Genomic DNA, 17,870 nt, shown 5'->3' with positions numbered 1-17,870 from the left:
GCCCAAACGACCCCCCCTTCCCCCACTGCAGTGATCACAACAGTAGCTGGAACCAACTGATGCCATTTCAATATTATTGCTTACACAAGTTCAGTTTCTATGATGACTCTGGAGGCCTTTATCAGTAGGCTGTGAAAGTCCTCAGTCACCTCAGCTAACCTGTATTTTATTGGAGATTTGCAGCTGAAAAGCTGACAAATCAGATACTAGACGCGTATAACATATAAGAGGGGTCAGAGGATTAATACTCATGGTTTGATGCACTCAACATATGTATTTTGAAATACATTCAAGCTTTTTTGTGAAATATCATTTTTTGTATCAGTTTGGGGACCATTAGTTCAAAAAATACTTTCTTTTATATTCTATACTCTAAATTCTAGAACAAAATATTTTTCCCTGTTTCACGTAGAACTAAGAACCTTTGGATAAACAATGGAGTTCAGCAAAACATAAATACACACTTCACCTTTACTCACATTCATTAATTTTATTAATATGTAGTTGAACTGACAGAATACCATGACTTGTATATTGTAAATATACAATATACTTTGCTTATTCCATCTAGCTATGGGATAGCTATCTTTCTCACAATGCTAAAAGATGCAACATATCAAGTGCAAAAATATACGCTTTGTCAGGGTAGTTCTTTGTACTCATTTACTTTGATAGGCTATGAGAAATTTAATAGTTTGCTCGTGTAATAGTGAGTTTTTCTGTCTGTTGGCTTTAACCAGTGTGTCATAAGTGTGTCTCCCTTTATTGTAGCTGAGTTTGATGCAGATCATTATCTTCATGCAAAAGCTGTGAATGCTATCCAGAGTGCTTGTGTTGAAGTTTAACTACCTGGTCTGTGATGGCACTTTTTTGTCAAGCTATACCCGTTTTGGAATGTGCGTGTGCGTGTGTGTTATCCAGTTTTATAAAGAATTTTTACATTATTCATTATTGTTATTAGTATGTTTTTGTCGCTGCAAGGGGATTACAGATATCCTTGCTGTTTGTACCTGGCCGTGTGGTCAGTGCATTTTGTTTTTCATCAGTTTGCTTTGGTTGGAGTGTACATCTGACATCTATTGGGGATGGGCCGATGGGTCAGTGTAGTGTGCTGTTAGCTCTTTGTCATAGAGTTTGCTGATCTCCACGTTTTTCCCACCCCCTCACCCACCCTGAGGCCCTCCCGGGAAGTGGTACTGGTGACATCACTAATAATTATAATAGATTTCAATGAGGGCAAACTGGTAGTCCTCTATGGCTCTCCCAGGTCTCTCAGGTACATTCATGGAAGCTCATCAGCATTTGTCTTCCTCATTTCTGCCTTTGACAACGCTCCAAAAATAATACTTTGAAAAAGAAAGGAAAGCAAAAAGTGTGTTGGACATACTTATACTCTGTATCATGTTTGAAGAAATAGAAATCATTATAATATATTATTAACATGAAGTATTCAACGTGGAGTAATAATAATACTGCCTTTGAATTTGTTTTATTTACTGCAGTAGAATACATTTCTGTTAATACTGTATGTGTTTTCATATTTAAATTAGACAACTAAGAGGGTTATTATGTATCTCTTGTATTTGTAATCCCTCTGATAATGCAGTATACGACTACTCCATCTACTCAGCACTTACACTGGGTAAGCTGTGTCTGCTGCCCAGACTTGTGCATTAATGAATGTGCAGAAGTCATTTAGAGCTCTTACCTTTTTTCCCTGCATTTATAAATTAATATACAGACATTATCTACAACTAAAAGGAGCTGAGGTTAATATACAAAGTTAATATCAGAATTCTTATAATCGTGACCTCTAGAAAAGAATTGGCATCTGTAAAATACAGTGGAAAATAGACATAGGACAGACAGAATTACGCAATTACTGGTACTGTTTAATCATCACAGGGTAAATGATCAACTGGCGATGCTGAGAAAGTGGTAGCATTGTTGTTTTTTAATTTTAGCATATTATTATTTAAACAATCCAAATGGTAAAGCTAACCTTTTTCTCTTCCTCGAACACACAAACACATCATTTTCCAGGATAAGTCACACTTGGTCATTAAGCATTTTGAAGGATTATTTCTTGAAATATTTTATTTAGCTCAAAAGAAGACACAAGTTGAATGTTAAGTGCTATTCAGCACATTGTCTAACATTAGCTTTTTATGTGTGGCTTTTAGCTTAACATTGTAAGGGGGGCGGGGTTGTTACTTGGAATGTCATTACATTGTATTATCGACAAATGTGAATTTTGTAAATTGCATTCATTTGGTCATGAGCACTATATTCTATGTGCCACCCTGTGATTAAGTTTGCTCTTATTTGAGACTGAGCTAAGCCATAACGAGAGAATAAAGATGCTAATCAATGAGACGTGGCCTCAGAGGTTTTTTGCGCAACCTCCGTCTAGAGTTGCTGTTTGCTGTTAAAAACCTATATCCTTATAATCATGCATAGGCTGAGACTTTGGGTCTCTGTGATGAAGTATTCTTCTGCCATGTCAGTATTCTTTTTAATCGTAGGTGCACTCATTGTATTAGCTCACAGGAAATGTGTGCTCAATGAAAGTATGTATATTTATCATTGTTGTCAGTTGTTGCAGTATAACATTGTTTGTATTGTAATGCAATGAACTCACACAACAGAAAAAGGTGTTTAATGGTGAAATTGAGTGTTGGTAAAAAAAAACTTTTGGTCTCAAATCTTGCAAGTTGTTCTGTGAAGACCTTATTTAGTCATTACTAAGTGCAGTTTACTTGATTCCATGTTTGTCTGTTTTCTAAGCTTAAATAGGCTTTCATTTTATGCAACCTGAGCAATCCCACATTTGTGATTATAGCAGGTTCCGGCAAAATAATTGTAGCCTGGAGAAGCAACCTTTGCCACTGGTGTCACACTGCTAAATACAACTTCTATTGCATTGCATTTACTGAGGCTGAGTCATGAGTGTCTGACAAGTGGTGAAAAGAGCAACTGTCAGTAGCACTGGTGTGTGTGTGTGTGCGCGTGTGTGTGTGTGTGTGTGCGCGCATGTGTGTGTGTGTGTGTGTGTGTGTGTGTGTGTGTGTGTGTGTGTGTGTGTGTGTGTGTGTGTGTGTGTGTGTGTGTGTGTGTAACAAATTTAATTTATATGTTTTTGGGTTTACCCATGGCAGACTTTGTCTCAAAGAAAACTTCAATATGTTGGATATCAGGATGAGAAGAGAAAGGCAAAACACCTAATTTGCTTGGCCACCCATTTCCCCGTGGCAGAGCTAACTACCATTAAGGACAAAATGGGGTATAAAGTGGTCATTCTGGCAAAATAAACAGACCAAATTACAGAGGACTGACAAGACATGGGTGAAACCTCTCATCTGCCACCTCTGAAAATAAAAACTTATGGAAGTTGTCACAGTGCCACATCGGTTGTTCCGGTTAACTGTCGTCATCATCCCCAGGACCACAGAGGAGAAATCTACAAACGAAGTCTATAAGATGTATGTGAAGGTTCTCAATCATCCAGGTCATGGTCTTACATTGTCAAATCTCATTTAACTACACTTTGTTTAGTTTCTTGAAGACATTTCTACTCTCATCTGAGAGGCGTATTTGGTTCTCACAGGCCTTTAAGAGTTTTTGGTATATAACTGCAAGGGGAGGGGGGTTCATTGGTAGAAGGCAATTACTAAAAGATATTCTGCCATTTAGAGAAGAGAAATATCATTAGTTGCACTTCCAACCATAAATAGTTAGGTGAATTTGTATCTAAATTATTAAGTGTTTCAAAAAGCAGGTAATATTAACATACTTCATAGGTCTCTCATAACAACATAACACCACCATTTTCTCACCATCTTCCTTATTTGACCCAGTAAAGTCATATGTGCCTGAATGTACATTGCTCTCCCAGGGTTCCCTAGTGTCTGAAAAAGACTTTGCAAGTGGGTCTTTTTGTGCACCAACTTTGTGGAACAGTCTGCTTCTTGACATCTAGCAGGCCTACTCTGTTGTTGTCTTTAAAGCAAAGCTGAAGGCCAACTTATTTGCTGCTGCAAGAGAGTCCTGAGTTGTGTTTTTGTTTTTTTTATTGTGTTACTTTTTGTGGTGGCATGGCACAGTGGTTTGTGCACATGGTGGCGCATGGTGGCTTCCGCCTCACAGCAAGAAAGTTCTTGGCTCAATATAAAAAAAACTTTATATATCTGTTGATGACCACATCAAAAAGGAGAAAAGTCCTTGTCTCAAAATAGGAGTGCTTTCTGTAATAAATAAATGTGTTGAAAAGATTGAACCAACAACCAATGGAAAAATACCAGTCTTGTGGGACGCAAACTGAATTACTCTCTGATTTTTTGCTCTTGCAAAATAATGTTGGAGGGGCAGGGGTCATTTTGTGGGGGAAAGGTTTCAACTATTCACTGAAAGACCTTAGCAGGCCTGCCTTATCACCAAGTCCATAACTTGTCAAAACTTGCTGTTTTCAGTGTGTAACTTACCACATGGTAACTGGCTCAAAAGTCTGTGTTTCAGTTTATGAAAGGCAGTGTGAAAAAACATGAAGTAATCAAGGGTTGGCCAGTTGCAAGCTTATCACATCACAGTAAATTGAACAGCCAGCCAGAACAATCCTGATTTTGAAAATGTACATTGTTTGCTCTGACAATTTCATGGAAAAGTCTGATTCATTTGATCATCAAGGCAAATATATCCTCTAACATTGTCTGTTATACTTGGTTGGTTAAACATTTTGCTTGCAGTTGAAGAATAAATGGTATATCTCTGACATAATAGAATAGAAGTTAATGGACCATGCATGCACACACACACACACACACATACACACACACTATATATGTACATACACACCTATATATGTGTGTGTGTGTCTCTCTCTCTATCTCTTTCTCTCGATAGATAGATGCATGCACTTACTATTTGTGAGAATGTGCACTCAAGAGAATCTACAGTGCCTAGGTAGTATATCAGAAAAATAATGCGGGAGGTCTCCAAGGTGCAGCTTCTGTCCATCTTTTGTCTGTGGAGGTTCTCAGTCATCAGGGTCATTTTGAATTCTTGTCAAAATCTTCTTGTCGTGGCAACTGGACTTGAATTTCTTCACTTGAAGACATTTCACCTCTCGGATGAGGGGTGAAATGTCTCTCTTGTGTCTATTTGGATTGTTGTTGAACAGAACTGGGATTCACAATAAACCCCCCAGAGCAGACAATGCTTTAACGTTGTTGAAGAAGGCTCCTCGTGTTTTCCCTTTTTTGGTGTAGCTGTAGATTCTGCAGTTTTGGAGCTTGCCAATGGCTTTACTTACTTTTACTTTACTTTACTAATGAGACATGGAACCTTAAGTGTACATGGAAGTTTAATGTGTCTCTGTCTTTCGCTATAACTTTTTGGAGCTGGCATGCCAAAATAATTCTGCTTTCATGGTTGGTGGAAACCATCCCATGGGTGCTCCCGAGAGCATTGGGATGCCTAGCAATGAGGGTAAATAGTGCTCAGAATTTGGCTGATGTATACAGAAGTACATTTTTGTTTAACAAGTCCTATTGTATTATACCATCAATCTACCGGTACCTGTAGCTAGCTCTGTCAGGTTGTCTTAACCTGTTCCCCCAAACAGAGAATAGATACTGAACATGCACTATTTGCAGTACAATAAAACACAGCATCTTCATTTATCATTTTTATAAAAATGAGGAGCATTTTTTTTGTGAAACTGTATGGAATAATATACAGTTCTTAATATCCTGTAATGCCATAATTCTGTCAACCAACCAAAAACCTTGCCAATACAAACATTTCACAGATAAGTATCCCACTAAAGTTTAGGGATGGAGTATGATCTCTTAGCTTCGTTGTAGTGTAACAGAATTTTTTTATTTGGGGTTTGCAGGGCTGTATAAAACTGTTAAAAAGATTGATAAACAGAACTAAACAAATAGTTACTTGAGCCGGTATCCATAGTCAGCACTTATGACATTTTTTGCATGTTTTGCTGATAATATGAATGCATTATTAGACAATACATAATTAATGATTTTCCACATGGCCTTATCAGCAATTTGCATTTGTATTGGCTCTAAAAATATAGATTTAGTCCAGCTTTGGTCCAGAGTCGTGAAGTGCCTGAACTCTTTACCTGTGGCTTGCAAGTCTATCCATGGTTTGGGTAATTTGTTTTTGTTAAGGATATTTTATTGTTTGGATGGAGGGAATTAATATGCAGTTATAACAAACAAGACGATGAGATGTGGGGAGAGAAAGAAAAGCAAGTCTGGTGTAGTTATGTTCCTTGGTGGGTGGAGTTTGGGCATTAGTTCTCTTGCTGGGAGAGTTGGGGTCCATCACCCTGCACTGTGATGCTGATGCTTGTGGACATTATATAGTTTTCCCCTGTTGGCCCAGAGAGCTACTGTGCCTGGACATTACTTTCAGTCCACAGAAGACCAGATCATTTATAAAAGAAAAAGGGAACAGGGGAGAATGTTTGTGTGATGTCTTCACATGTCCTTGTAAATACTTTGTTGTCAGATGGACATTGGAATCGGTGAATAAGGCTAGTTACTTATTATTGTAAACTTCAAAGTATGAAGAGTTTGTATTTCAATCATCCCGTCTTGGAAATTAATATTTAAAAAAAAAAAAAGTATAAAAGTAAAGCCACTGCATCTATCCAAATCATGTGACAATTCCACTGAATCTGCAGTGAATCCAACAGGGGTGCATAGCTCTCAATGATTAAAAAAGAAATGTAGGTCAAAGTGAATGAAGAAACAGTAACCATGTGGAAATAATGGCAAAAAAGTCAGCGACAGAGAGAGTGATTTCAACTCTTAAAAAAGCTCCATTTGTAAGTAATTTGGATAGTAATGTGTACAAGGACTATTGAATAACATATCATTGATGGGGTCATGACCGAGAACTGTCCCATTCTCAAGTTTCATTTCTGATCACACCAGTGCATGTGAGCAAGTGACAATTATCAAACATTTGTTTAATTTAAGTTTGATTTATGACTCCTTTTAACCAATAACATATAATTGAAAACTAGATTGCAGTCATTCTACAGGTGACAGCTGGGAGCTGTGAATGACAATAGTAGCAGCGGCAGCAGGAGGAGGACAAGAGGCGGAACTTTGAATTTGGCAGAATCATCCTGGCTGGCATGTTGAAGTCTGCCTGTGAATGGTGACAGCAGACAAACAGTGTACCAATCAACCTTTACAAAGTTGGGGTTTCACTTAACTGTGTCCGTTCAGTCATGAATATTGCACATATACAGCTCATGGGACATTTTTTTTTTTGCCAAAAGACATTTGAAACAAATTGAACCTTCAGTAGCTTTTTTTTTTTTAAGTTTACATTTTGCTCACTGACGCTGCCTTGGTTATTTTTTTGAAATGTTTGAAAAGTATTATGTCCTTATTCAAACACTGGTAGATTGTATGCTGTCTGTCTTGATGATATACATTGAAACACATTTATTTATAACCAGCAGGCTTGAATAATGCAAAGCCTCCTTTTTGGCTCTCATGAAAGTAAGCTGCCCAAGTATTGGTGAAGATGAGTCAAGGACACATGTAACCACAATTAAGAAGTGAATATATTGGTCGACCATCATCTTTACATTTTGTTGTTTGACTATTGAAGGATTTAAAACAAACACCTGCTTATCTCTGTGTCATTTCATGTACTGAAGTAGCCCTTTGGATCCTTAGTTAGTGGCCTTGTAATTGCCTTGTAAAAGGAACTCAGGAATAAAAATCAGTAGAGTGCTTTGGCAACTGTGACCTTTGTCTGGATTGGAAATTACTTGTTTTGGGTGGGTGGATTTTAAAATCTACCAGTGGAGACAATTCACCATCTGCCAACTGTATCAAGCTCACCAGTTAAAAAATAAAATTCCATTATGCACTAAATCCATCAAGGCATCCAAGAGATATTTAAGGAGATTAGAAATACCCTCCTGTCATCAAAGACATAGGGAAGGGAATTCATCACTGCTATTTGATCTGATACCTCAACAATTTTGTTAGATTCCTGATCAGGTTAAGACATGGCAAAAGGAGGTTTCAGTATCAAGAAGAAATTAGCGGCATTTCACCATTTCACAATGTATTTTCCAAAACAAGTGCATTGATATCAGCCCTTTGTATGTGTAGATCATCAGGTGAGTTGATCATTTTTTGCACCTCCTTTCTTCCAAGCATTGACTACTGATGTATCAATCCCAGTCTGTTTGGCTTGATCAGTAGTACTCATGCATCAGTCAAATGAGGTGTGTTGGGATACGACTGCTAAGTCTTGCCACATAAATAAATTGATCAAAGCAATAGTTAAATGAGAGCATGCTTCAGTGGTAAGTTATTAATTCATTTCACTGTTACCAAGGTGAAACGATATATGCCATTTGATATGATCTGTGATTAAATATCAACATAAAACAGAAGGATGAAACTGTACGGATGAATAACAGCTGATCATTTGTCGTCATGACAAATCGATGTGACACAGTTTGTCTCTATATTGACTAGACAAACCATTATTCATTTAATACTAAGACACATTCTTGACTGTGTGGATGATTCATCATCAAAAAAAGAAACACATTTCATGAATCATATTCTGGCTATGAGAGGAAGTAATGAGACGTGCTGTTGTCTTAGTGGTGTTGTGAAAACCTTGAGCAGACAGTTTACCCAGTTTTTGTCTGATTGTCTTCAGCGTCGATTTCTTTCACGAACCGCCTGAGACCACTGCCATCTTTCACCTTGAAGAATTATTGTTCTGGCCTTATTTTTGTGTTTATAATATTTATGTATGCAGGAAGAACCCTCTAAGACATTGGTGGTACTTGGCTTCTATTAATTTATCAGGGTTCTGTTCTTTCAATCATATTTATGCTTAGCATTCTTGAAGAGAACTGTTGTCAGGGCATACTCCCTTTCATTTGCTGAGCACAGGCTTAAGGAATCCTCTTCCACCACACATCACTGACCCTTTAATTGTTTTAGTAACCTATTTTTGCTAGATTTGTTACTAGGCGTGGTCCAAAATAACCTTTTGATGCCATGATAACCTAAAGCAAAATGCCATACTACCACAGTACCTAACTACCATTAAAAAAACAAACAATCAATTTGACCTTTGGAAACAAAAATAATGTGCTAATTTGCTGGGGTGTGATGTTCTACCAAAAGTGGTCATTGCAGATGTATGGCTCATATCAGGTGGATAGTTTTAAGTGTAACCGCTGCGTAAAAGAGAAGGTTTGATATTTTTTGCTTTCCTGCTGCCTTGTAGCTCTCTATTGAAAACATTTCCTCGTAACCATTATGAATCTTGAAAGACATTTGCAGTAGCAAGTGCTTGTTTACCTGTCAGATAGTGAGTGAGCGTCTGCTCATTGATAGTTGGGAGCATTAGCGGGGCTTATGACCAGCTGCAATGTTCGATGGCGTAGCATGGTAAACCACCTCTTTTTCTTTCTCAGCGCTGGAGGACAGCAGACAGCATAGCGTGAAGAAATGTCTATCCCCCAGCCTTCATGTCAGGAATCCTGATGAGGTTTATTGGGGCAGAAAGGGCACTGTTTTCCCCCTGAGGCTTTAGCCTGAGCTCTGAAGCTATTGCTCCTGCCTTTGCAACACACACCACACCTCTCTTCATCAGTTTGTCTCATACGCTCACTTAATGCTCTCATTCTTGAAATGTTTACGGTCACACGGTAAATTCACGGTCACATGTTGAGTGACACCAGTGTTTTAAAATTTGACAGAATTGTACAGAAGATGGTTTAAGGAGGCCAAGTATTGCTTCGTGGCTGTAGACCTCTCCTTTCTCTGTGGCATAGAGGGGAAAGTAGTGACGTCTTGTGCTTTGCAACCACATTCTGTGACTCAGGTATATAGATTAGATAACCAGCAGTTTCTTTGCGCCGTCTTATTGGCAAACTGCAGGCACGCATTACGCTGTTAAAAAGGAGGACGCACAACACCGCTGCGACAGAATCACTTACCATTATAAAGAAGTGGCATGAATGGCCAACTGAAAAGAAAATGTTGTCATTAGTTTACTTTGCAGATTAATAACATGACTCAGCACAAAGCACAGCTGAGAAGACAGCCACCCCTGAGCCCCCTTTAAATTTCTGCCATGTTTTCCATTGCCGTCTTATTATTTGAGGACATCAATCCTGCAGTGCACAAAGTAATGTTGTATTTCAGCTCCTGGAATGGAACACTCCTCAGCTTGATCTTCGCAGCCTGAAGGCAACTCCCAGGATTGTCCAATCCCCTTCTAGTTCCAGATAGGCCCCACCTGCTTGAGCTTTAACAACACTGAAGAGTTGCCTTGCTCAGTTTCTGATGGGAAACCAGTCCACATTACTGCAATCCATTTGAATTTAAAATGGGGGTAATGTGATGGAGCAAAATGTATCTAACATTCTCCCTTACTTTGTTTCATTGTGACAAGATTCTGCCAACTCTCATTCCTATCCAATTCCTCTTTTTTTGATTATGTAGACTTTAACGTTGTATTAAACACAGTGTTTATTTAAATGAAGTTAATTTTGGGAGGAGCTATAAATAGTCTGAAGGGCTTCCCTTTGGCTCAGCACTTAAGTGTTCCCTGTTTTACTTCCTCTTCAGTTTCAGGAGAATCTTTCACAGAAATAACTTTGTGTCAGTCTCCTGCTCCCATCGGGCTCTTCATCCCTCCCTTCTTCCCTACACACTACTTTTCTCTCTGTGCTCTTGGTCTGGTCCTGGCCTCTCTTGTTGCCACTGCTGAAGTTGGCCCAGCTCTGCCACAGTTTTCCATCAAAACACCAAACCTCAATGGAGCATTCAAGCCCAGGCCCGTTTCAGTCCTTCCCCTCCCTCCAACCCCACCCAGTTCTAACTCTGCCTCCCTTCTCTTTTTTGCATTCCCTAAAAATGTCATGGCCATATGCAGGAGGAGCTCCTAGTCTATACACAGAAGTTTTATAGCTTGATCTTAGGAATTAAATGAGATGTAGAGAATTGATTAAAAATCTTTGTCTATTGGTTTTGCAGAGAGGAAAAGGGCGGTCTTTGATAGACTTTTGGTATATTGCACTGCTCTTGCATGTTTCCTCTAGATTCTGGCCAAATAAAGTCTTAAAATCCTAAACTGGTCACACAATTAGAAGAGCTTCACTTGTTTTTCCCATTCTTTCATACAAAGTGATACATTTTATTGTAGATGATGAAGTAAAAGATTTGTGACTGTGACGTTTGCCTCCCTCGAAAGATGACCTGTAGCACCTCCACCTCCTCACATTTATTTTAGATTATATACTCTTTTGGGTTTATGATTTAATTCTTGAAAGTAGCAAAAAGGGGTACGTCACCTTAAAAAAAAACATGATAGTTCATCAGTGCTGAGCAGCATGAATTACAAAAGCTGGAAAAACGGCAGATTTACCACGTAAATGAAATGTATTTATGTGGTATTTGAAACTCAAGTACATTGAAGCGCCGCAAATCAAAATACAATATGCTGTCTTTTTATTGTACTAAAAAATTTAATGTAAAAATAAGTGTGGTAAGATCTAAGAAGTCATTTTAAATCAGAACAATTAAGTCTTTTCAAAACAACTTTTTCAAACTTTGACACTCATAGGTTTTGTAAGCAGACTGCAACCAGTTGTATTTCTATTTATTTATTTTTTTTTATATATTTTTGAAAGCTATTTATGGTAAGTATTGCAAATTAAATGAAATGTATGATTTAGCTTAAAAGCAAAATATTTGTAACTAACAAGCTGTTTTATGTTAGTAACTACAGGAAAAGCTTGAGTCACTTATGGAACAGCCTGTGAGGTACAATGGAATGTCCCTAAATAAAACTCCTCTCGGGGAAAAACTTTGTCTCTGTGGCAAACTTAAGTTTCAGACTTATGATAGTATTTGTAATACTGATATTTTGATGACATGGTGCTCTATCCAAGACGGAATTGGCTACAGATCTCAGCATTTAACTGATCTGTTCATATTTATTAATTTTTTTCACAAGCAGATTACTGCCCTGTAGGAACTGACATTCTGAGATTTTGTATCGTTGTACACTTTAACTTAAGGCTCATCTCATTATTGATTTCTGTCCTGGGTTATATAATTGAAATCAGTCAGCATTTCATTCCCAGTTATTTCAAAATACAAAGTGTACCTACAGGTTTTCAGAGCTATGGAAGAAAACTGCTTTGAGAAATTACAGGGAATGAAGCGGTTAACCACTGCTGCATAAAGGAAAGATTCACTAACACGTAAAAACTAGTGTGTCACTACCTTGGCGACTGCAGGTGAAATATACAACATGGGTATAAGCCAATGAAATGTATATGCCAATGAAATTTTAGGTAAGCAATCAAGAGCGATCAAAGCTTATCTTTATGTGAGTTTGTACACGAGATGGACAGATTGACAGTTTCACTCAATGATTCTTTTTTTAAACATATATAATGACATACAGAAGATAATTCAAAATTTCAGTTTGGTTAATATGTTTACTGTTAAATCTCGCTCAAAACATGTGAATTGAAGAAGTGTTCCATATTCCAGATTAAATACATTTGAAAATGAATGAATAACATGCTCCTCTGTAAAGTAAACTGGTTCAACAGCTCAACAAATTCACCCACTGCAGTATATTTATACCAAGGCACGCTAACGAGTAAAACATAAATTTACAAACATTCAATTAAAAACTGTGTGCTCTCTCACTAGTTTAATCAAGTGCAGCAGCTAATGATAGAACCGTATTTATATTTCAAAATGTGAAATAAAGGAATGTGAATGGTTACAGTTACTGCCCAGCACAAGCCCATTGATTAGTAAATAACTGGTATTTATTTTTAGTAAACCTTTTTGGACAAACAATTGTAATCTAATTTTTGTAAATTTGAAGTAGCACCGAGAAGGAATAAAATTCAACTTAAGCACAGAGAAATTAACAGAAGGCTTAATTTCAAATAAGTTTTGGTTTATGAGTAATGACCTCAAGTGACCTTTATTCAATGCATGTGTTTGTCGTTTGCTCTTCTCTAACATATATCAAATCATGACAAAGGTTAATATATAGGCTTAATCATACTTTGGCCATTATCGGGTTTTCATGTTTTAATTTAGTCCTTAAACCAAATTAGGCTTTAGATGTTGGCCTTTGTGTTTTGAATAAAATGTCATAATTGCACTCACAGTAAAAATTATAGACAGCCTGACACATCATCCAGCTCCTTAAAAATGATCCATGTGACCATCTTGTTCCTATGATCAACCAGAAAACAAACAAAACAAAACAAAAAAAACCTTCTGCCTACTCAGTTTTGCCATCTCTCAGCTTGTGCTTACCCATGCTCCAGTTCAGCCTGTGTGTTTATGTGCTCACTTTTCCATCCCTTCAATTCAGAGGTTTCATGGGAGTGGGCTACTTAAAGCTATTTTTTTTTCTTTCTTGGAGGCTCTGGAACTTATTACAGCCCTAGGAATTTTCATAAACGTACCATTCAGCTGCCCAGCATGGCTCTGAATGGGACACACTGTCGCCAGAAGAAAGAGTTAATGTGGGCTAGTTAGTAGTCAGACTTCCCCATTATGATGACTGTTTTTTTGAAATGTGTAGTTACTCATTCGTCTGTTCATAACTAATGATCTGGTCATTACTTTTCAGTGTTAATCAGTGCAAGTCAAACTTTCCTTCTTTTTATATCTCTATATAATAGCTATACATTTTATGATCAAAACCACTTTGTGATTAGATTATTTTTTTGTTTCTGCTGTTACCCCTAATTCAACTGTTTGCTCTCATTGAAATAAATCAAGTACACCAAACGTATCAATCAATCTTTAACTTTGGCTTGTGAGAATATACCATGTTATTTACTAAAACGGGCAAAACATGGCTTCCCCTAACTTTAGAAATACACTATGTGACACCCTTTTTATGATTATTATAGATTATTGCACAGAGCATTTTTTGCAATATATTCATAATGCAAAAATTGACAGGGTTAGCTGGGCCACGTTTTGGAAATGGCCCTAAGATCCAAGGGAGAAAAATGTCAGTCGCTATTAATTGCAGCCTGTTTTCTTTACCCGCACAAACTCTGTCGATGCACAGTACAGTATCATCTGAAATACAAATTTCCAAAGTGTCTGCCAAGCGCCAAGTCAATGCTGAAAAATTAATTTCCAGGAAAATCTATCTCTTTCCATATGGTGCTAATAGTACTCTGAAAATATTTAATCCCTCAATCATTCCATTGCACTAATCAGTTTCAAGGCTTGGGGCCTTGAAGGAAACAGGCGATTGATGTGATTAGGATTTGATTATTACATTCGTGAATTCTGTATGGAACTAAATCGAGGCATACACAAACACACGCCGCACACATATAGCTAACATCTGTGAGACAGAGTACACTTGACCTGGAAATGGGTTTAATCTGCAGATGAAGAACTGTGTTTGATCAGGATTATCATGTTTACCACTATGTGGGCCTCAGAAGCTTTCTGCTAGGCATCAGGTTTTGCTTCCCCCATATAGCTAAAAAAAATCTTGATTTGTTTATTTATCTTAATGATTTAAAGAGGAAATTGCAATGCTGACGGTCATTTTTGTCTTATCCCACAGGTTTCCCAAGAAAGCAAACAGGTAAGAATCTTAATTTTCCTTAAAAAATTGATTGTATATATGTTTTAAAACCAAGGGGTGGGCTGTTACACGAACCACCAGCTTACAAACCATTGGTTTACGTACACAGAAAACCAGATGAGGGAAACAAGGCAGGGTTTGCAAGACCTGGTGCAACAGAAGAGTCCTCAGAGTCCGAACTAAACATACCCCCTCTCTCACCCCTTCCAACTCATGTTCATACACATATACACACAGCAAGGGACAAAGGAGTCCCTCTTCTAAGAGCGGCCCATCTCTGCTTTTCACAGTGAGCAGAACAGTGGCCTTTCACAGCTGGGGCTGGTATAGGCAGAAGCAGCCATACATGGCCTGCTGAGGTTCAAGCTGGAGTTTGGCCTTGTTGCACCTCCTCTGAGGAGCTTCCTTTCTCTGGCGTTGCACTCTGGGCACTCAGCAGAGCGGCTCCACATCCTCTCTGGCTGTCACATTATACAGTAGACACACTCAGCATGATTCATACAGTAGGAGGTCCTCCAGCCACATTATTGTCTGTGCTGAAGTGAACAATTGCTGGTTTTGTGTGTCACTCTGATTCCTCCTGAACTTTCACTGGCTTATGCAGCGCAGGCAAGCTAGTAGTCTAACAAGATGGCTTCATTTGAGTTGCATAGCCTTTTGAAATTAAAAGGATACATTGTTGTATGGAAAAGCACATCCTGCACAAATGCCACAATTTTGCTCTGTTTGTTTGAAGTGAGTCTGCCTGTTGGCTAGTGAGCAGACTCAAGGATATTTCTCTTTCTTTAGAACCAGCAGCATTCTCAGTAAGGACCACCCCCCAGACAAGAAACCTAAAAGTGATAAACCGTCACTTCCCTCCCATGAGTTTGACCCTACAGGTAATGTCCGTCTTCCATTTTCCAACTGATCTGACTGTTTTCATGGTTTTGCTCACTCTTTTCTTCTTTTCCAATTGCTTAATGCATCAACATATATGACTGTTTGTTTGTGTTGATTCATCTGAATGATATGTTGTTCACTCTTTCTCTGATATACCCATTCAAACTGGTTTATATCCTGCACATCGCTTAGAGTTGACGTTTCATTTTTAACTGATTTAATTAGAAAGGTCATTCAGAATTATGACATTGAAAACAGCAGAAATGTTCAGTTTTGCATGTAAAGATATATCCCAATTTACCATAGAATTGCATATGAGGATAAGCCTGCACCCACAAAGATAAATGGGGGAAGGGATGTGGCTCTTGGTTACCATGACACATCCAAGACATACATTAAAAATCAGTAAATCTGAGAAAAATGTGAAGCCCTGACACCATAAGAAACTCTTTAGCACATTGCTGGGGTATTCATGCTCGAACAGAAAACAAACCACCTTATCCTGATGCATCAGTGGTGAGTCTTGACTGTAAAAACAAAGCATGAAAAAATGTGTCCTTTGGTGTAAAAGGAATCTTATTAATGCTGCAAAAATAATAAAATTATTTTCATACGTTGGAAGGTAAAATTACTCACGTCAGCAATTACCAGCAAACAAGTGTGTCTGACAATCCATTATACAATGGCTTCATTTGGAAATTCACTTTTAATTTAGACAATAACACCAAACAGGATTACCTTGGGAATATTCAATATAATTAGGAATCAGCAATTTAAATTCTACACCGGTCATGATGTGTCCCCCAGTGCCAATGTTCTTTCCCCCCCTACTATCCCTCTTCCTATGCCCATGTCCAGCATGGAGTGTGAAGAACCTCTGAAAGCACAATTATGCACATGCTTCTCCTCCATGTGCACATGAGAGTTGTATTAAGTTGAGTCTCTGAGCTGTAAGGCCTCATCTCCATTTCACATTTGCTAATTTACTCTTTGCATCTTTTTTAGGGGACAAGTGTGTAATATTCAGCCCAGACAATGGATACTCTCTGCCTGTAGTCATGCAAGAAGAATGTTTGTCCATGTTCTATGAAAGATTTATGATTTTAAATTTAGATGAGTTGCAGTCAGAAACCCTCATAGGTTATACATTAGCAATTTTGCAACATGTCACGCTTTAAATAGAATTCGATTAATAAAATCCCAACGTCATGCAACTGAAACAATAACAGTTCAGCAATATGTACGTTGCAGTCAAATGTCTTTGTATTCAAATCAAATGTAAATTTGTATGGTATTCTCCTTTGCTTTTCTCCTGAGCACTCCAGATAGAGAAGACATCTTCCCTTGCTTTAAAAAACAAGAATGCATTGAAATGCACTTTCACAGATGGCTACCATCTAGCTGTATATGTGAACCTGCCTCTTTGGCTTAGTTGTCGGTAGTATTTGGTATTTTTCATTTTTGTTAGAGACTAGATTTGATGTGTTTTGATGCATTATTCTACCTCTTGTTTCAATGGACCTATGTAACAATGTTGCAAGCTGCGTGATTTCAAGGTGGGCACAAATTTTTACCAGTTGTAAATGCAATCTGTTTAAAATCATTTTGAAGACAAAGTCTGGGTATGTTATGCATTTTGAATGTCAAATGATGGTTACCATTTGGGTTGGATCAATCAAATATTACAACAATTTTTTTCTATTAGAATGCGTTTTCATTTTGAAATATTTGCTCTCGCACTGGTATGGTCATTATGTTATATTGCAATGCAATCATTTTAATTGTTAATATGCTACATGCGCTTTATATTGTATGCATTGTTGGCCAATACGTTAAGGAAAAGTACTTCTAGAGGTGGAACATCTGAAGATGTATGTTTTAGTGTGGTCGTTGCTATTTTACATGTAAGGGTATGAATGTGAATTGTATGTATGGTTCCAATGCAAAACCTTAAGAAAAAGACAATAACTCTTGATACTTTTGAACATAATATTGTGATGTTAATGCAGGGTGAGACTGTTCTTTTTTTTGCTGTGGCATTTTCATGCTCTGATGGCAGTATGATTTAAAATATGACTAAATCTTCTGTAATCAAAACAAAACAGAAAATCCTCTGCAGTACATGGTGGATTATCTCTGTTGACTTGACTTCTAGAATTGCTGAGATAACAATTGTCTGCACCCCTTTTAAAACTTACCAGATATCTTTTTTCTGGTCGATTCCCCTGGGTTTGCCATGTGTTGATGAGGCAAGTTGGACACTAGACACAGGGTAGAACAAGTTTTGATAATGCTTATGTCACAAGTCA

At 37.8% G+C, this 17,870-nt stretch overlaps 1 protein-coding gene across 6 annotated transcripts in view; it reads left to right on the top strand.

The window, feature by feature from the left end:
- arhgef12a (Rho guanine nucleotide exchange factor (GEF) 12a) overlaps window positions 1-17,870 on the top strand; it is a 36,579-nt gene that overhangs the window by 2,155 nt on the left and 16,554 nt on the right. For all 6 annotated transcript variants that reach the window (XM_086164350.1, XM_086164349.1, XM_086164348.1 and 3 more), the window contains exons 3-4: window positions 14,659-14,679; window positions 15,469-15,560. In XM_086164350.1, the coding sequence (XP_086020476.1) occupies window positions 14,659-14,679; window positions 15,469-15,560 (113 nt within the window). The remainder of the gene's footprint in view (window positions 1-14,658; window positions 14,680-15,468; window positions 15,561-17,870) is intronic.

Source organism: Fistularia commersonii, chromosome 18 (genome assembly GCF_037954325.1).
Source record: "Fistularia commersonii isolate RoL2024-O1a breed Wild chromosome 18, RoL_Fcom_v1.0, whole genome shotgun sequence".
Classification (NCBI taxonomy): domain Eukaryota; kingdom Metazoa; phylum Chordata; class Actinopteri; order Syngnathiformes; family Fistulariidae; genus Fistularia; species Fistularia commersonii.
Note: the sequence above shows the minus strand (reverse complement) of the source record. Positions and strands in the feature narration are given on the sequence as shown.